The 20,885-nt window shown below is 44.7% G+C and overlaps 1 protein-coding gene across 5 annotated transcripts in view; it reads left to right on the top strand.

Moving 5' to 3' along the window:
- The window catches only part of LOC147034197 (uncharacterized), a 54,443-nt gene that overhangs the window by 7,112 nt on the left and 26,446 nt on the right, over positions 1-20,885 (top strand). For 3 of the 5 annotated variants that reach the window (XM_085878465.1, XM_085878456.1, XM_085878488.1), the window contains 11 exons: positions 63-491; positions 1,597-1,817; positions 2,936-3,109; positions 3,328-3,558; positions 9,932-10,120; positions 11,233-11,295; positions 11,964-12,034; positions 12,419-12,573; positions 12,913-12,985; positions 18,559-18,660; positions 20,448-20,508. In XM_085878465.1, the coding sequence (XP_085734591.1) occupies positions 63-491; positions 1,597-1,817; positions 2,936-3,109; positions 3,328-3,558; positions 9,932-10,120; positions 11,233-11,295; positions 11,964-12,034; positions 12,419-12,573; positions 12,913-12,985; positions 18,559-18,660; positions 20,448-20,508 (1,769 nt within the window). Of the gene's footprint in view, positions 1-62; positions 492-1,596; positions 1,818-2,935; positions 3,110-3,327; positions 3,559-9,931; positions 10,121-11,232; positions 11,296-11,963; positions 12,035-12,418; positions 12,574-12,912; positions 12,986-18,558; positions 18,661-20,447; positions 20,509-20,631; positions 20,784-20,885 lie in introns of all 5 variants that reach the window. The other 2 variants (XM_085878480.1, XM_085878474.1) reach the window with 1 other exon arrangement.

Here is a 20,885-nt window from a genome sequence, read left to right as displayed (position 1 = left end):
ACGAGGTGCTGTCTCATTCTTCTCTCCTCCCACGTCCCCAACGAACTGAAACTGTCTTCCAGAACTCCTCTGCAAAGTGATGCATCGGAGGATTATCAGCGTCGAGCTGCACGTGCCAGCCAGCTGGCTCTGGAAATGGAAGCTGGCTCAGAAAAGGGTGAAAAGGCTGAAGAGGGGACTGAGGAGGACAGGCACGCAGCTGTCATACGTCCGTTGAACCTTGAACCTTCAACACCGTCTCCACCGCCGGCAACACGTGTTGCTGCTGCTGCTGCTGCTGCTGCTGCTGCTGCTGCTGGAACCGGATCCGGTACTAGATCTGGATCTAATGCCGAGACTGGTGTTGGTCCGAGCGTGGCAAATACTGCTGGAGTTACAACTAGCCCCGTGGCTGGAACTGGCACGGTCTCGGTGCGGAGCGAGAGAAGTTACAGGACGAAGTTTGGGAACGATGGGAGTGAAGAGTCACGAGAAAGGACGTACATCCATCGGTTCGTTAAAAAACGTTTTAATTCCAAGTGAAGTTTTTGTGTTGCCCGCATTTCTTATGATCCGATAGATGTTAGAGATATTCGTATTCTTGAAAGTCAGCCTTGAAATCCCACAATAGTTTTCTTCATAAAAGCCTAATGCGGGTCAGAAGCAAAACTTTTATAAAAACGTTTTGCGACTAGTCTTTACACTGTTAAATATTTCCAGTGTTCCCTGCCTCGAGCAAACCAGAACGAAGGCTGTGTAAGCTCGGTCTGACCCTTTGAAGTCATACGGCAGCACCATTACTCGAGGTTTCTCGTTGTCCTTGCCATTCCTGGATGAGATCAAGTCTGGCATCTGTTTGCGATCACAATTTTGGGATAACCTCGCCGTCTCTCCACTGGCGACGCTGAACGCCTCCATTTTCAGTGTGGACAGACGTGGTCCTTTTTTGAAGTTGTAATGATTGTTCTTCCACAATCAAATTGTGTTTATATATCTGTGTTTGTATACAGTGATGTGCTTGCCAATGGGTAAACGGTAAACAGTTGTTAATATATATGTATATGTATATATTCATATATAACCCATCGACTATTCCTCAATATATAAACCTTGATTCATTTTGGTTTACAAATTCACTGTTTTGGTGTTAACCTCAGCTTTGGCGAATCATGAAGGGCTGCAGATGCTTTTCACTTGTGCACTCGCTGTGTTTGGTGCAGCGCATTGCACACATTCTGTCCATGCAGAAAATGCACACTCGCTGTCCAAGGAAAAGCGTCCGCATGACCCGCACGTTTCCGTCTTGAGCGAGAGTGTGCAGCTGATTGTTTGGACGGTTCACTGGGATGCGATTGTGGATGTGTCGCTGCACCAATCTGCACGTTTTTGCGCTCTCGTGGATATAGCAAATTTTACTTTGTTCATTTCCTTTATAATGGCTTTAATCTGTGAAATGCTCTCTTTCCTCTCGATTCCGTTACTCAACATTGATGTGCTCTGGTAACAGCATGTCTTTTCCTGCACTATTCTTGTACCGAGCAAAATATGGTGGCTTTGCACTCATGGAAACGTGTTTCTCTATCTTGTGCCCTGTTGTCCACCCCCCGCCCCCACCAGCGATGTAAAATACTCTTCTCAGCCCAGGCATATGAGGGGCGGTATGAGGGGGGCTCCTGGCGGGAGGGGGGGAGGTCGTGGAGGATCAGGGGGTCCGAACACCTCTCCTTCTTCGTCACCCCGGGGAAGCCCTTACCACCCCCACAGCCACAACACACCCCCTCCTCATCACCAAGTTTATCACCCCACGGAGAGTGCAGGCAGTCCTGTGGTGAATGGAGGTAAGTTAGTATTTACCCACGCTTGCTGGGATTTCTGAAAACACTTTGGATCTCATTGTCATCTTCATACTTGTCCATCACTTATTTCCTGTCAGAGCAACTCGAGTTATCCACTAAGTATTTAAGGGAAAAATTAACCCAGCCTTAATTACCCATATTTGTTCACAAATGTTTGAGAATTGGAGAAAAAAAATGGCGAGACTGTAAGGAATCGTGGCTACCGTCACACAGCACTTGGGGCGCCTCCTCAAGTGATATGCAGGAGCCTCTGCCGAACATCATCGATCGGCCAGTTTTTGTTTCAATCCTGTTTGGCACCGTACAGAATACAGTACAGTTGGGTTTTTCTCATGAAACTCCACTGCATCCATTTGACCGGGAATACAGTCGAGCCACAATGGAGCATATGAACCTTGTATACTGCTCAGCCTTGAGAGAGAGACACCACGGCATACATTACAGCCGATGCCTGACTTGTATTAATTATTTTTTGTTAAAGGACTTGGTGTTCATTAAATTTTGCGGTTATTTAAAAAAAAAAAAGTTTGGTGTCTTGTTTTGAAATTTGTCACCTTTCCCCTGAATTTTTATGTTTATATTTACTTTTAAATTCTTCGTCTTCATCTTTCATGAACCGGCTGACCAGGCCTGATGCTCGACTGAGTAGTTTGAGAAGGATTTTGTAATTTGTTCAGGGTGTCGGCGATAGCTCGCCAACTCTTCGCGAAGGACATCGTGGGGTCTTTAACGTCGTCCAACTTATGCTGGTAGGGGTCACGGGACGCCAATTTAATGTCCCTCCGAGAGACCTGATTGACATCACACTGATGAATCATCCTGCCTGTTGAAGCACTGGGATGACAGTGTATAGCTCAGTCAGCATTATTGATTTTGTTCCCTTTAAATTTGTTCACAAAATCTTCTCTCCCTTTAACAAATCTTATTCTGTAACAACAAATGTGTCGTTGCCCTTAACCTGAAATGTTTGTATTTTTGAATGTTTGTTCGAATTTTAATGTGGATACTGTGTATTTGACTTGATTGTTTTCTCTTTCTTTACCTCCCCCTCTCTGCCTTCCACTTTTATTCTTGTCACGTTCTCTTCATTCATTTTAAAGCCTTAACGCCATCATGTTCAGCACCTCCTTCTCGTCCACCTTTCCCACCTCGCACGCATCCCTCCCCCTCCAACCTTACCCCAAACCCCTCACGTTCCACAAATCGACTCCCGTTTTCTCACTCTCAGCCACAAGCCCCTCCCTCGCAGGGTAGGAGGGGAGGAGGAATGGAAGGTAAGTTGCCGAGGGGTTCGAGTATTGTTATCACAGGGAGTTGAGCAGTGTATGAGGAATCATGGAAGAGTTGGGATGGGGAAAAATGGTGGGGACTAAATTTGCAGAACAATGTTATCATGAAGTCTGACGTGCATATTCATTTTTTTTGTTGACTGTGCATTATACTCGGCCCTGCAACTTTGACTCTAACCATATGAAACTTTCCTCCCCACCAGTTCCTCGAATGTCTCCAAAGTCCCAGCGTCCCTCTCGGCCACCGCGGCCTCCTGGCCACCCTTCCTCCGGAGGACGTGTTGTTGGGGTCGGTGTCACGGGAGGGAGGGGAACTCCCCCGGTGGGAGACGGTGCTCACAACAGTTCTACGCATGCTGGTACTCCACTTCCTGCTGAAGTGTCTCCGCAGGGGACGGCGCGAATGGGTTCCTGGTCTGCTGTGGTATCTTCAGGTAGACTAACCATTATTTATTTTTGCTGAGGTATCAATAAATGCTGGTCGTCTGGTGGCCGACTGAACAACGTTCTGCTCGTAGTTTTTGCTTAGATGAAAAAGTGATTTCTACTCATTTGTATTTTTGGGAAAAAAAGAATTTTATGAAGTTGCTCGTTTTTAATTCCATTTTTTAAACTATTTGTGTTAACTTTGTCTCCATTTGTACCGACCGTTGAAATCTTGTTTGTTTAATAACATGGATATGTTGGTTTGCCTTGAATCGCTTATCACTTGCACGCAGGTGATATGATGTGTGTCTGCTGGTACAGGATGAGTGTATTGAATCTGCCTAGCATCCGACCTAGTGTGGTCCTTAACTTGTGTTGAAAGTGTGCACAGTTTGTTGGTGTGTATTTTTGCTGCTACTGTATCAGTAAAATGAAGCGAGCAATACAATTTTGGTTTCGCAGAAGCTTTCTGGTTAAATCCAAATAATCCGGTAAAACGACGCTAAATACATGATTGATGTCGGGGGTTGAAAATGAATTTGAAGGCAGGCCAACGCTTATCGGTCAGATTGTGTGTGTTTGTGCGTGTGTGTACGTGTGTGTGCGTGTGTGTGCGCGTGTGCGCGTGTGCGCGTGTGTGCGTGTGTGCATGTGCTGCGGAAAGGTGCTGGCTCGCTCACCCTGAAAACGTTCAAGATGTGTCCTTTGCCATTAAATGTTTTGCTTGTGTACGGGGGCGTTCAGTTTCTCATCTGACACGGTAAACATCATATTTTGTTTGTTTGTTTGTTTTTATGCCTCCACGAACGAAGTCGCCAGAGGCATTGTGTTTTCAGGTTTTCGTTCCCGCGATAACTTAAGAATGGCTGAAGGGATCCAAGTCAAACTTGGTTCAAGTATGCATCATGATGTAGGCTTAAACTGGTTTAGATTTTGCGATCAAAGGTCAGGGGTCATGTTCGTTAAAAATTATGCTACCCCACGCTAACTTGTGAACCAGTTATGGGATTCTGGGTGTGCTCTGGCTTTCAAAAGGAATTAGCCACTGTGGCTAATCCAGGGTTAGAATGATGAGCCACAGGAGAAAGGAAATATTTTTGTTTCCACATATTTTATTCAAAAGTTTTTTATTTTTTTATTTTTATTTTTTAGCAATATGATATAATAAGTTAATTTTAAGGTGGATGTGTGAGTTTGATGGGTGAGGCTGGTTGGATGAGTGAGTTGGATTGTTCAGATTGGTTGGATGAGTGAGTTTGACGTGTGAGATTGGTTGAATGAACGATTCAACGATTGGTTGAATGAATGAATGAACGAATGATTGGTTTAGTGATGAGATTGGTTGAATCAGGGGAGGTGGTGATTGTGAGGGATGGTGATGGTGATGGTGTGTGTGTGGGGGGGGATATGGTCATTGTGCCTTTAGTAGGTGGTAGTGGGGGATGTAGTGGGGCAACTTAGCATAACAATTGCATTTTGTGAGGAAATCACCAAATTTGGCACACGAGTAGCCTATCATATTATGAACAGATTTGGATATTGGGCCATCTCAAATTCAGCTGCTTATGGCTGTGGAAGCCATTTTTCCCTGCCATCAAAAATTTGAGATGGCCCAATATCCAAATCTGTTCATAATATGATAGGCTACTAGTGTGCCAAATTTGGTGATTTCCTCACAAAATGCACAATTGTTATGCTATATTTAGCTAAGTTGCCCCACTAATGGGGGTGGTTGTGGACCAGGATTGGACCAACCTCATGCCAGTCAAACTCACTCATCCAACCAATCTCACACATCAAACTCACTCATCCAACCAATCTCACACATCAAACTCACACTTCCAACCAATGTCACACATCAAACTCACTCATACAACCAATCTCACCCATCAACTTCACTCATCCAACCAAAGTCACCCATCAAACTCACTCATCCAAACAAACTCTCTCATCCAAACAAACTCGTACTACTACTGATTGTGTCAAAACTCACCTGGCAACCACTGACCCAACGAAGCATGTAGCGCCGAATCATTCCGGAAAAAAAAATTAAAAATTCCCCAAAAAATTAAAATAAAATTGAGACGAGAATCATGGGAATCATGCGTAATTTCGGTCGATTTTTTTTTTTACTAGAAACTAGTTTAAAACTACTCAAGTTAGTACATATAAGCTTGTACGAAATCACGCGTGATTTCCCGTAATTAAAACATACAAAATGGCGGCCGTCTCGGCCGTCTCAACGAAGGTTGAATTCTGTGCTAAAATCTCCCAAAATTCGTCTAAAACTGGTAAAAAAAAAAAAAACCCACTAAAACATGGATTAGCCACAGTGGCTAATGGGTGGTTTAAAATATTAGCCACAGGTGAGGGGGATTCGCCCTGTGGCGACGTGGCGAATGGCAGCGCACACCCAGGGATTTTAACCAAACTTGATATAATTGTGTTGTATGATGAGAAGGTGGCATCAAGATGTCAAAGGTCAGAGTCCGTGATAGGTTTTCGTTACCGTGATAAGTTAAGAAAGGCTGAAGGGATCGAAGTTACAAGTTGGTACAAGTATGTATAATGATGTATACATAAACTGATTAGATTATCAGGTTGAGAGGTCAAAGGTCAGACGTCATGTCAGGTAAAATGTGATGGCTGAGAACAGCTGAAGGAATTTAAATCAAACTTGGTACAAGTATGTATAATGATGTAATGTGGGCGGAGGCATATCTGTCAACATCGCGACGTCAAAGAATGACGTTCCAGTTGATTATTTATTTATTTATCATCGTGCCCCGAGGTGCAGTGCGCCACAGTTTGCCTATGCTTTTCTTGTAGAAGTCTTTGTTCTGCTTGTCCAGAAGCTTGTTAACCGCTACAATCATGTGATCATCATCAAAGATCTTCCTTCAATGTGGGGAACAGTTGTTTGTCTGAGAGAGCCAAATTTGGCAACGAGGCTGGATGGAGAAGTGTTTCTAAACCGCATTCCGTCGCTGTAGTCATTGTGACCTAGCCCATGTCAGTGTTGCCTGAAGCACTGTCCAGGAGAAGCAGAACTTCACTTATTTTTGATGGCAATTGTTCTTAATCTTTTTCTCACAACTATCAGGATTCATCAGCAAAAGTACTCCCACAATGATGGTTTCACCTTTTGTGAGGTAGAGTTATGAACACTCCTCCACTGTCCCAGAAAACATTGACCATGAGCGTTCCAGCTGAACACCTGTTGAACTTCCGGGGAGGTGGAGAATGTGCGTGGTTCTCTGCATGCTCTCCCCTACTTTATTTATTTTTCCAAGATTAAAGTAGTGAAACCATGACTCATTCTGAGTCACAATGCTGCTCATGACATCAAGATTTGCTTTATATGCACAAGAAGTTCTGTTGAAAATCAAGTTGAGCTTTCTTTCGATCAGCACTCAACATTCTGGACGCCCATCTTTTGGAAACCTTTTTTCATGCCTGCAAGTGCAATTACCCATTGCTGATGCTTAATGTCTGACTGTTGGTCTTCTTTCATTTATCAAAATCTTGTGGACTGCATCACCTTTTTCTGAGTATATCCTTCCCATGACTCATCCCCAGTGTGTTGTTTGTTGTTATCTCCATAGGCAGGTTTCAAAAGGTGGGATGTAGCCCTCCCAGGTGTGTGTGTGTGTGTGTGTGTGTGTGTGTGTGTGTGTGTGTGTGTGTGTGTGTGTGTGTGTGTGTGTGTGTGTGTGTGTGTGTGTGTGTGTGTGTTTGTGATAAAGATATAACTTTTATGGAGGGGCATCCTTCTCCAGTGTTGTTGCCATATCCTCACGTATTTCCTTTGTGGTTGGCCCTTTCTCTTGAAGGTATTTGGGGTCAATGCTAGCGTTTTGGTATTTTCCATTTTTCAAAACCCCATTGACTGACTCATGTTAACTTAAAAAAAAAATATATATATATATATATATTCGAAATAATTATTGCAAAGGTAAACAAAAGGCTGTTCACAAATAAGCACATCATGCTTTGAGCTTCTGTGAAATTGGTAGGTCATAAGTCACAAGGTATAATTAAATAGGCCAGGCTATGAACTTTCTGACTGCCCATCGTACAGTGAGTGCTTGCGTTCATTTAGTTGTGTCGAAACGAGATGTAATCTTTGCTGAGTCCACCAGAATCATTGACATGCAGTATATTATGAAGTCATCCAACACTCACTGACATGTGACACCAATTACAGTCGATTGCTGCTGCAGTTGTCTCTCATCAATACACCATATTTACAGATTGGAGAGAGACTTTAACTGCTAACGTACACTTCGGGATTCGGCACTGTTATAAGCTCAATTCATTACTTCGCGAAAAAAAAAAAAAAGTTTTGCCAAGTATGTTGGTCTGTAGCATTTGTCTGTCTGTCTTTGTCACGTGATTTTTGGGCACAGTTTTCAAGCAATCGTTTTGAATTTTTTTTTGTGTATGTGTGTGTAGGTGACTGCCAAGGGACAGCAATGCTTAATTTTGGTGAGGTCCAAATCTGGATCCGGATCTGAGAATTTTAAAATTGATTCTTCACCATTGAGAGCGCCAAAAATGATATGAAGCATGATATCTGAAAAGGTTATGGATTGATTCCGCAGAAACTTTGTAGACAGATTGGGTGTGTGAAGATTTGAATCCAGATCTGGATCTGAGATTTATTTAATTTTTAACTGATTCTTCACCATTGATAGATGGGGCTAAAAGCTATGTACAGCATGATATCACTAAAGTTGTGGACGAGTTGTGACAAAACGAGGTGAAGGAGTTGGTTAGTTGACGAGAACAAGCCGATTCGATTTTGGTTAAGGTCCGGAATCAGATCCGACCTATCAGTGGGATACAAAACATAAACGGTTCAGCCTGACGGAGGGATGTGCTCTCGCAAGTGCAGTTCCGTTTCAGCAAGTGTGACTCCGAGTGATTTTTATTTTTTATTTTTTTTGTCATCTCTAATATTTTTCGGTGGGGTAATGGAGATGGTAGTTTAATCGGGGGGTCATCTGGAGCTTCCAGATAATCAGATAATGAAAGTCATTACCTCCCCACCCCCTCCAGCTATCTCCATTTCCCCCCACATTTCCTGTGATTCATGCATGTTAATGTTTTGAATCGACCAAAAAGAGGTTTATCATATTCATGGTATCCACCCACCATCCACTGGAACCATACTCTGTGCAAAGCGTCGGTGCTGCTGAGGCAGTGTCGTGGGCTGTTGGCCAAAATCCTGGATGGGTTGTCACTCAGACGCAGGGAACTCGAATGGCTCAATCATCCCACTCATTCTGCCAACCTTAGAAGGATGACGGGCTGAGTCAACTCCACCTGGTGTAAATTCAATGGCCCCACTGTGGCTTCAACTCAAGACTCTTAAGATCTTAATCCAGCCATCTTAATCATTAAGTCAACACCAGGCCTATTCATGGTATATGATGTACAAAATTACACCAAACAAATATCCATCAGGATTAATTTACAGCATGTACTTTATGTGGCAACTAACTTGTGTACTCCATCCACCCTTTGGGTGGGTAAACTGGTAGCAACTGACAGGGTTGAAAATATTCATTAAATCCTCCCGTTTTGGATGTGTTATAATCCTGAAAGTGACAAAAATGGTATTTTGTTAATTCCTGAATTTTACATTCCAACAAGTGTATAAACTCTGCACATACACCACAGGTTTACATTTCTGCTATCATTATTCCAGTCTGATGGGACAGTGCACAGGTAGCGCACTCACCTTTGAGGTGTCCAGCTTGGGTTTGATTTCCGACCCGCCTTTAAACTTGGATTGGTGATTCACAGACAGGGTGTCGCATCGCAAAGTGCATCATCCCTCGGATGGATGTTAAAGCTGGGTGTTCCGTCTGCTGGCCTGAGTGGGCGATAAAGCTCCCACGTCATCTGTCGCAAATATTCGATGAGTTATTGCTGCCACCCTGAACAAATTGAATGTCCCTGCTACCTTCAGGTGAACGTCCCAGCTGACTAGCTGGTTCATGAAGGAATCGGACCTCAAACTTTCTCTGACTGGCCAAACCAGAAGCTGGGAGAGTTGGTGTTGTATATTTTGTCATCCAATTACCAAACTTGTGATAAGCACGGTCCTTTCTTTTTTTACCTGAAGGGTCCACTTTCTTAAACTCAACAATTGTGTCGCAAGTAGCTTACCGGTCTGTACTCTAACCATTTTGGTGTGCTCAGTTTGCTCAAATTGTTATTAAACATCATTGAAGAAAACATTTTATTGATATAAAAAAAACTTAACTCGATGCTGAATACTTTCACATACTTCTTTACCAATGTAACGGTACTTTTATATGTTTGGAAAACCCTGTAATTTGTGGTTTGCATTGCTGCCTTTATTTTGTCCAGCACCGAGTCAAACCTCGCCCAAACACACAACACCTTCGGCACCCGCATCCACAACGCCTCAACCATCGAGTTCCCAACACTACCACCCTTCCAACCAACCAGCTCCACTATCGCACGCAGGCACGCAGTCCCCTGTGTACAGCAGGACGGCGGGGCCAGTCGAGTCTGCTGGCTCGGTTTTGAAGGACGGTAAGAGCGTGCCACTCCAGACTGCAAGTGCCTGTACAATCAGCTTTCATTTGCTGGTGCACAGTAAATGTCCTGCAGGCTTTACTCCGGTCCTAGATATTGTGTTTCCATCTATTGTTATGAAATGTTAACATGCTTCTTAACTGAAATGGTGGGAAATGAAACGGACTGCCTCTGCTGTGGTAAGTTTAAGGTTGTTAACACCAATTCTAAACTCACCGTTTCTCAATTGTATTGCACTTCATTTTATGACGTGCAACCTGTTGACCTTTTCTTTACATGGTACATTCCAAACTCTAAAGGATTTAAGGGGCATAGAGGAACTGCAACACCAATCACGGACATGCATGCAAACAAGTGCGTGAGACAACACCGGACTTGACTTTGGACAAACAGACACTGAACTCGGGGGGGGGGGGGGAAATAGCAACTTCAGAGGGCACTTGTCAGTACCAGTGAACACCATCTTCATGATGTCACTTTTCTCTACACACTAACCACAGTAGTCCATCGGGAATTTCCTCTATCCCCCTCTCCTCCCACCCCCTTCCTTTGGATGGCAACTAATGGAGTTAATCCATGTTCTATCCTTTAATGCCCATCATCGAGTAAGGAAGCAGCATGTGTCATTTTAAAAAGTCTTTGGTGTGACTCGACCTGTGTGAATTAAACCGCCGACCTGTCGCACTCAAGGCAGACACTCTAACCATCACACCACTGAGTCTGGTAAAGGAACTTGTAAGCAGTGTCCATTTTTGGGATATTACCGCATTTTTGTTGACAGTTGTCACTAATTTTTTCTGAAGCTTATAAAGCTTTTTAGTTTGGCCGCTGACTGTCCGATTGCAGTGAGCTTGCCCATCTACAGTGTTTGTTGGAATGTTTTGGTGTCATTCTGTTTTACTCCCACCCAGACGTTATCCATTATATCATGCCCACAGAACATTCTCACAAAATAAGTGAGCTTTTGATGATTTGAGATGTATTCTCAAGTGTCGTTCCACGGGTGGAAGGCTGATTGTTGATTCAAACAGGAATTGCAGCTTGAAGTTTGCAAATCATTTTTGGTGTGATACATTTATTCATCTCTAAAACTACCGATTTGTGTGCAGAACCAGCACTTTTGCCACCGGGAGGCGAAGGAAAAGTTCCCATTCCTTCACAGACCGCCCAAGGTAAGTTTATCACCTTTTTGGAATCTGACCTCGTCTTTTTTTTTTTTTCCTCTTCAAAATCTGGATTATTCTGGCTGTATCCTTTCTTCTTTGTATTTTGGGTTGTTCGGACTGTGTTCCCTTTTCTCTTTGGTTTGGCCTATTCTAGTTTTGTTTTGAATAATTTTATCTCCCCTTCCTTTTGGTCCCACACTCCACAACCTCTGAAATCAATCAGCACACTATCCTAATGTCAATCTCACTCTATTTCATCACTTCCTGCTTTATTTTGCACTTTTCTTCCCAATTGTGTTTTCAACCCTTATTTTATTATTACAAGCATGTAAGATCCGTCGCTTTGCTGATGGGAATACCAATTTTTGTTGCAATGGCTAATCTGTGGGACAAGAACAAAAAAGGATTCCAGGAGATCCTGCCCGCCATGCGGGGAGAACCAGCTTCACAAGTTGACGTTTGCAGTGTTGCCATGTATGCTGATGTACCCGTATACGCACCTTCCTCCTCTCCTCTCTTTTTGTGTTGCAAACCTTCCTGGGAGTTCCCTGAATCCACCATCATCGGTTTCATTGAAATTCATTAATCTATTCTTAAGTTATAGCACAACAAGCAGACAGGCACGGCTCCTTTTATAACATAGATTATTATTTCCCCACCCTTCTCTCCCACAGCTCCTCCTTCAGTGGAAGCAGAGCGATCTCAAGATGTCAGAGAACTTAAAGAATTTTGCAACAAGTTTACTGTAAGATGATGGGAACCAGGTTATGGGGCATGTTTTCTTTTGGAGGGGGAGTGGAGAAAGGTGCAGGTGGTGATGGTGGAATGAGAAAGAGTTCTGGTAATTAAGGACGTGGGAAAGGTGGTGGGAGAAGGGGCATCATAAAATGGTGCTGATTTTTAAGGAGGTGAAAATAGTCCGGTGGCTTGAATGAATGAGGGGGAAGGAGGGGGGTAATAGGTCAAGGAATGTGACAAATGATGAAGATGTTTTATGAAATTTCTCTTACCCATTACCTTCAAATGACTCACTCAGACTTTGCTACATCAGCTAACCTGCACATTGCAGATCACTCTTCCTTTTCTTACCTGCCAAGTACCAACTCTGAACCCCCCTTTCTTCACACAGCTGCAGTCCAGCACTCCCAAGGAACCCCAGCTCCCACCTGCTGATCCAGTGCCCCAGCCACAGCGGCCTTCGCCAACTCCCCCAGCCCCCACGGCGGGTCCTATAGCTGAGAGCCAAGGAGAGGGGATGGAAGGGGAGGGAGAGACGGTGGTGGAGTGAGTTGCAGGGATTTCTTCTGTAATGGAAATGATGGATTAGCAGTTTGGTTCGAAAGTTTTGAAGAAAGGGACACTTGGGAAAACTATAGTGAGTTTATTTGCAGGATGCTATTGTGTGAAGGATAGGATTATCATTGTATTGGATTTGTGGTCATTATTTGATTTTGAGGGTTGGAGTGGGGTACTCTGAACAGAGTAAGACAGGTGTATCTGGGGTCTGGGTGAGTGTGTCAGAATATTTGCTGAGGTTAAAATTGCATATTAAATAATGGGGTCTTTCATCCATTCTTGTCGTGTTTTATTTCCTCTCCCTTCCCAATGCCATTTCTCTTTTAGACAAGTGCGGAAATCCACTCTGAATCCAAATGCCAGAGAATTTAATCCGCACTGCAAGGCGTTTCATCCCACGGTAATGAATTTAATTTTTGTTGTTTTCATGCCTCCGCCGATGAAGTTGCCGGAGGCATCATGTTTTCAGGTTGTTCCTCCGTCTATGATAGGTTTTTGTTGTCGCGATAACATAATAATGGCTCAAAGCAGGGGTTCCCAACCTTGGGGTGTCTGCACCCCCTGGGGGTGCGAGATGGAATTTCAGGGGGTGTGACAAAGAGTGTCTTGTGTCCTTGAGTCACGAGTCCTCACTCAACCAGCTGCCAGTGTGCCTTGAGAAGTGGTAGTAGGTGGTTGTGTTGCGTAGATAGTAATCTCGTTTACGAGTATTTAATCAAAAGGAGATAATAACAGAATTAACATACAAGTAAAGTAACTGATTGTTAGAGTATTGCTTTTAAAATCATTATAACGGAATTATCCGAGAGTTACGGCCTTCAATTCCGGGGGTTCCGGTGGGAGACAACGTAACTTTCCCACCTAGTGGTCGTTTCTCGCCACCGGCCCCGGCCCTTTACAGTATGCTTCTAGCATTACTCTGTTGCCTGTTGCTCTCTCTCTGTTTTCTCATATTAGCTCATATTTTTCTCTTTCTGTTTTGCAGATTAACCCTTCATCATGTCAAAAAGAAGGAAATGGAATGATGACTATGTGTCCTTTGGTTTCACTTGCACAACAGGAAATGATGGCTTGCAAAAACCCCAGTGCATTCTTTGTCGCATTGTGTTTTCCAACTCAAATCTGAAGCCATCCAAGCTTCATGAGCACGTCAAGAACAAGCATGGCGGAGCTGATGTTGGAGGACATGATGTTGGGTCATTGAAACTCAATAGAGCTCGTTTTGATTCACAAGGAACTCTTTCAAAATTTGATTTCATTTCTGTTGAAAAACCACTACTTCTTGCTTCATACCAAGTGGCATATAGAGTGGTTCAAATCCAAGAAGCCCCATACAATTGCAGAAGATCTCATCAAACCATGTACACTGGAAATGGCAACAATTATCCTGGGCAAAGAAGCAAGAAAAAAATTTGAACAGGTGCCCCTATCAAATAATGTCATTCACAACCGAATCAGTGATATGAGTGAAGATATTTTGGGCCAAGTCATCAGATGTCAGAGCCAGTCCTTTTAAAATCTCTATTCAGTTGGATGAGTCAACTGACGTCTCCAGTTGTACTCAACTCATCACATTAGTGAGGTATGTCAATGATGGTGCTGTGAAGGAAGATTTCCTGTTTTGTAAAGTTCTGCAAAGGATGTGATGCAGCTGGTGAAAGACTTCTTTGCCAAACATGGTTTAGATATCAAAGTCATTGGTTATGTTTGCACCGACGGGGCACCTGCAGTGCTTGGAAATAAATCTGGATTTTCTGCATTGATGAAAAAGGAGATTCCAGACTTGCAAGTTACCCATTGTTTTCTTCATCGGCATGCTTTGGCATCAAAAACATTGCCTCCAAATTGGAAGAAAGTCCTTGATACTTGTGTGAAGATCATCATCTGGATCAGGGGGAGAGCTTTGAACCATTGCATCTTCAAATTATTTTGTGAGGATCTGGGTTGTGAACATTCAGTTTTGCTTTTCCACACAGAAGTCCGTTGGTTGTCATGAGGACAATCTTTAACCCACTTCTTTGAACTGCGGGAAGGAATCAAAGTTTTTCTGGAGGAGCGTGAATGTGATTCATACAACCACAGGAATTCGCCCAAATGCTGGCTTACTTAGCTGACATTTTCACTCGTATGAATGACCTGAGTATTTCTCTTCAAGGAAAAGGGACAAACATTTTGAAGGCTTGTGAAAAGTTGAATTCCTTCAAAGAAAAGTTACATCTTTGGTGTCGAAGGATGGAAAGAGGCAGTCTCTCAAATTTTCCTTCACAAGAAGAGATGGTTGATGATACTGGATCCATAACTCCTATGGTGCGTGAAGAAATTGTGGCTCATTTGGAAATGCTGTCAGAATCGTTTGATGGATATTTTGCTGCTGGAGACCTGAAGATTTCAGAAGAATGGATCATTAATCCATATTCCTATAATTTTGAGAAAATGTCAGATGATGAAGAGCTGAAGGAAGATCTTATTGATTTGCGGACAAATCGAACTCTTGAAATGCAATTTGAAAGCAAGACTTTGGAGGAGTTTTGGTGTCCAGCACTGGATATGTTCCCATGACTTGGTGGAAAAGCACTCCGTGTCCTCATTCCATTTGCAACAACATACTTGTGTGAATGTGGATTCAATTCTCTTTTGTCACTCAAGACAAAATCTAGCAATCGCCTGAATCCACAGGCAGACCTCCGGATCGCAGTCAGCAAGAGAGTTCCACGTTTTGACAAAATCGTGAATGAGAAGCAGGAGCAAAGAAGTCATTGAATTTTATGTTCACAATTGGGATTGATTTTACTGTTTACAATTTTTTTCTGAATAAATTAGAATCTAATTGCTCAATTTATACTTGCATTTTATGCACTGAGTTAAAAGCTTATTTTTTAAAGTTCAATTTGTTCACCCGCAGTATTGTATGTGGTTCAATTTGTGGTTCAAAAATTATAAATGAGACTTCTTCATCTTCAAATGTGATATTACTTTTGTAGGGGGTGCGAACATTAATCGAACATTTCCTAGGGGTGTGGGGCGTCGAAATGGTTGGGAACCACTGGCTAAAAGGGTCTAAGTTGAGTCAAGAGGTCAAAGATCAGAGGTGATGTTCGGTAAAAATTCTGTTTCTGGGCACTTACTTGTGAACTAGTGATTGGATATTTACCAAACTTGACACAATTATGGATAATGATGTAAAGATGAGTTGGTTATATTTCGTCATCAATAGGTCAGAGTTCATGTCGCATAAAAATGTGACGCTTAAGAATAACTGAAGGGATTTAAATCAAACATGGTGTAAGTATCATCATGATACAATAATGTGAGTGGAGGCATAATATGGGGCAACGTCGTGACGTCGAAGAGTCAGGTCAGGTCAGGTATGGGAGCAGCGCGTCGCTGCATCGAAGAGTGCCATTCTCGTTCGGGTACCAAGCCTACAAAGTTGGGTAACCTATTGTTATTCTTCTGTTTATTATTTTTATTATTCTGCCGGGAATTTTCGAGTTGTTTTTTATTTTTTTTTGCTTCAAAATTCATTTTCTCGGCAACTGTTAGTCCGATCGACAAGAAATTTTCACTGTAGTATGTATCTTTTTTTGTAGAATACTTAAATGATAATTATGACATCATATGTCATGTGGTACGGGCGCCATATTTGAAAACCCGAAAAACTTTGGACCTCTATCTCTGAAACCGCACAATGGAAAAAATTGAAACTTGGCAAGAACTCGCCATGGGGAAGGAGTGATTTTTTTTCATGACGTCATCAGTGAAAATTTGACAGGGAGAACGCTGCATTGGAAAAATGTGAAATTTCTTGATCGACACAACAAATCGCCGAAGGAATTTTTTTATCATGACGTCATAGGTCACGTGGTTCGGCAGCTATATTGTTTAAAAAAACAAGATTTTGTTTTTTTTTATCTTCTTCTCCAGAACGGTTGGACAGATTGAGGCGAAGCTTTACACACACGTTCCCCATGACATCGTAAAAGTTTCTTAATTTCTAATTGATAAGTCACATGGTTTGGTGGCCATATTTAATTTACCCAAATACCTTCAAACATTTCCAGAACGGCTGGTCATATCAAGGGGAAACGTCACACGCACATTCTCCAAGGATAGGTGAAATAAGTTTGTTTTTGAATAATTGCGAGGTCACATGGGATTGAAGAAAAATATTAAATAAAGTTTTCTCTGGAACCACTTATCCTGTCGAAGCGAAACTTTGCAACTATTATCTTATGCCATTGCTGCATATGCGGTAAAAATTATGATGTCACAAGTCACATGGTTTGGTGGCAATCTTGGATAGAAAAACGCATCTTATCCGATTAACATGAAACTTCACAATCATGATCCCCTACCCCATTAGAAAGCCTGGTGTTGGCTTCGTGGTTAGGATTGCGGCTTGGGATCCTTGGGTCCTGAGTTCAAGCCCCATTGGCCGCTGAATTAAAATACACCAGGAGGTTGACTCAGCCTGTCATCCTTCCGAGGTCAGCAAAATGAGCACCAGTGTACTGGTAAGGGGGACACGGCATCTGCGGCAGAGCCGCGTCCCAACCAATGATGCAACCAGCAGCCACAGGCTGCACTCGATAGGGAGAGACCCCATTCGAGGCAGAATATATATTTATGATGTCATTGGTCACGTGATTCGTCAGCCATATTTGACTGAAAATTAAAAAATGTAAAAATCTCCAAAACGGCTGAATAGATTGAGGCGAAACTTCACACATGTTTCCCAAGACATGCTTGCACAAGTTTGTTAATTTCTAATTAATAGGTCACATGGTTTGGTGGCCATATTGAATTTACCCTAAAACCTTCAAATGATTCTTCTCCAGAACAGCAGGCCAGATCAAGGGGAAACTTCACACACACATTCTCCAAGACAAGGGATATAAGTTTGTTCATGAATGGGTCACATGGTTTGGCAGCCATATTGGATTGAAGAAAAATATTAAATATTGTTTTCTCTGGAACCGTTTCATCAGTCAACATCAAACTTCACAGTTATGATCTAGTAGCCATGGGGAATGTATGTTTTAAATTTTAACCCGATCGGTCGCAAAGTCTGGCAGCCAGAAATATTTAATTATTTTAATCTTAGAACTTTGTAGCAATGGTTTTTTTTTGCATTTGGCTCACTTGGTTGCGCCTGCATGTGTTTGAGGGTACAGGAGTAGCAATTCCATTGATATTTATGATGGCACCTGGAAAAATGGTCAACTGTGTACATAATAAATAGATGGAATGTGGCTTGTTCCTCGGTCCATAACTTGTGAATCCCGCGTCATAGAGAAACGTGGGGCCTCATTAGACTCAGAGGAATCCCGCTTTACCCTTTGCATCCATGGTGTCAACATTTATTACTTTGTGTTCAGGTTATTTAAACACCAATTCAATTGATACCGACGATGTATTCAGAAAAAGGGCGAACTGCTTTCGTAATAAATCGATTGAATACGGCGTGTTTGTTACTCAGTCCATAACTTGTCAATCCTGCATAGTGGAGAGACTCCTGCATAGGAGTTCCAGTTTACCCTATGGACCCATGGTGACATTTCCCACACATTTATTACTTCGTGTTTAGGTAATTTAAATGCCATTTCAATTCATGCGGACGATGGCCCCAGGAAAAAGGGCTACCTGTATCCATAATTAATGGATTGAACACTTCGTGTTACTCGGTCCATAACTCGTCAGTCCCGTGTTGTATCATAGCCAAGACGTCTTGGTACCTGGTCATCGCTGCCAGCAGTTATAAAGTGGCAGTTCTCGTTTTTATTGTTTTTTTTTAAGCTGTCAAATCAGCACATCCCACTCTCTGCAAGGTGATCATTTCACGAACTTGCTCTTCATGCTTTTCATCACATGACTGCACTTACTACCCCACCAGATTATTTACACACCACGACATTTGAACTGGTAGATTTCTTGTCATCATGACTTTAAATACCTCTTCTTTTGAACTTGCAGGCACCTTCTACCCGCCCCACACGGCAGGCTAGTCCGTCCTTCGTTTTTCCTGGAGGAATTTACCCCTCCTCACCCTCGTTCCTACACTACCCCACCATCCAGGTAACAGCTTCTCTCCCTCAACCTCTTCCTCCGCTGTCACTGCCTTGCTTGCCCCTACCCTGTCTCAACCCAACTGCACCTCTCCCCGACCGCGCGCCTGCCTCCCCCGACCGCGCGCCCGCCTCCCCCGACCGCGTGCCCGCCTCCCCCGACCGCGCGCTCTCCTCCCCCGACCGCGCGCTCCCCTCCCCCGACCGCGCGCTCGCCTCCCCCGACCGCGCGCTCTCCTCCCCCGACCGCGCGCTCGCCTCCCCGACCGCGCGCCCGCCTCCCCCGACCGCGCGCCCGCCTCCCCGACCGCGCGCGCCCGCCTCCCCCGACCGCGCGCCCGCCTCCCCGACCGCGCGCCCGCCTCCCCGACCGCGCGCCCGCCTCCCCGACCGCGCGCCCGCCTCCCCCGACCGCGCGCCCGCCTCCCCGACCGCGCGCCCGCCTCCCCCGACCGCGCGCCCGCCTCCCCGACCGCGCGCCCGCCTCCCCGACCGCGCGCCCGCCTCCCCGACCGCGCGCCCGCCTCCCCCGACCGCGCGCCCGCCTCCCCGACCGCGCGCCCGCCTCCCCCGACCGCGCGCCCGCCTCCCCCGACCGCGCGCCCGCCTCCCCGACCGCGCGCCCGCCTCCCCGACCGCGCGCCCGCCTCCCCCGACCGCGCGCCCGCCTCCCCGACCGCGCGCCCGCCTCCCGACCGCGCGCCCGCCTCCCCGACCGCGCGCCCGCCTCCCCGACCGCGCGCCCGCCTCCCCGACCGCGCGCCCGCCTCCCCCGACCGCGCGCCCGCCTCCCCCGACCGCGCGCCCGCCTCCCCCGACCGCGCGCCCGCCTCCCCCGACCGCGCGCCCGCCTCCCCCGACCGCGCGCCCGCCTCCCCCGACCGCGCGCCCGCCTCCCCCGACCGCGCGCCCGCCTCCCCCGACCGCGCGCCCGCCTCCCCCCGACCGCGCGCCCGCCTTCCCCCGACCGTGTCGCACCCCCCCTCCGACTATGCGCTGTCCCCCCCCTCCTCAACCGCGCGCCTCTCCTCTACCGCCCCGAGTCCCCATCACGGCTTGCCCCCACCACTCCTCTCCCCTTCCGCTAAATAATCTTATACATGGGTTTTGCATCTGTCATTGAGCTACGTAAGTCGCATGAAATTGAAAACTAATTTTGGATTGATGAGCATCACAGGTTGTTTATGCATGTGATGAACGGTGAGATTGTTGGTAAACTTTTCTTTGCTCTGTGCCATTTGAGGTTGTCTCAAATATCAAATAATTTTGTTCTTCCTGTGTCTCTGCTTTATTTTCACAATTCTGCACACATTTATTCCATAAGTTACAAAAGTTACTTCCACACTTGTATTGTGTATTATATGCGATTTATATTAAAAAAATTGAAAGCACATTCAGCAAATATAACTCCAGATTGAAGCACTTGAAATTTTAAAATCCTGAGGTTGCAAGCAAGTGTTGTCAAACAGGAAGTGCCGAAAAATGTACATCCGCATCATATTTAAATTGTTTTCTTTTTTTGGCAGGGAAGGGGAATTTGTGATGAATTAATGGATAACCTTCATATAATTTATTTTGCATCGTAGAGCTGCAGTATATTACTTATTTTAATTGTGTGTGTGTGTGCTTGTTGGACAGTAATGCCATTAGTTTCATTCACCTTATGTGTTGGTGTTTCGGAGTGCAGTCCGGAAGATTGTTTCATCCTACATTTATGGAATTTGCTAAAATATAGAATTTGTTCGTACATGCAAGTGTTTTTATGGCTTTCTTTATAATGCCGCTCTCTTTCCGCAGAGTGCAGCGATGTACAATTACCAGGCTGCCACAAGTTCGCAGGGCAAGGCCTACAGAAATGGTGAGCATGGGTCTGGTGAGAATGAGAGAATGGAAGGAGGATTTGTAAATTTAAGATTGAAAATTTGTTAATTCCATGTTTTTTGTGTTTTTTCTTTCTTTATTATTTTCCTTCCTCTCTTAGCTACAACTCCAAGAGGAGAACCTGCACCTCCCCCTCCCCCTCCTCCTGCCCCTACACATGTTGTCATGACATCACCGAACACGGCGACACATTCGCTCCTTCCCTCTACCCCCTACCATTCATACTTCCCTTACCAGCCACAGATAATGCAGGTAATGTATGCATTCTCGATCACACTTACCGTCCTCCCACCACCATCACTAAACTCACCACCCTCATGTGGTGTGCATTACTTGCTGGCTAATGTCATCTCT

Source organism: Eptatretus burgeri, chromosome 1 (assembly GCF_056783735.1).
Source record: "Eptatretus burgeri isolate ZD-2024b chromosome 1, Ebu_testis_v1, whole genome shotgun sequence".
Lineage (NCBI taxonomy): Eukaryota > Metazoa > Chordata > Myxini > Myxiniformes > Myxinidae > Eptatretus > Eptatretus burgeri.
Note: the sequence above shows the minus strand (reverse complement) of the source record. Positions and strands in the feature narration are given on the sequence as shown.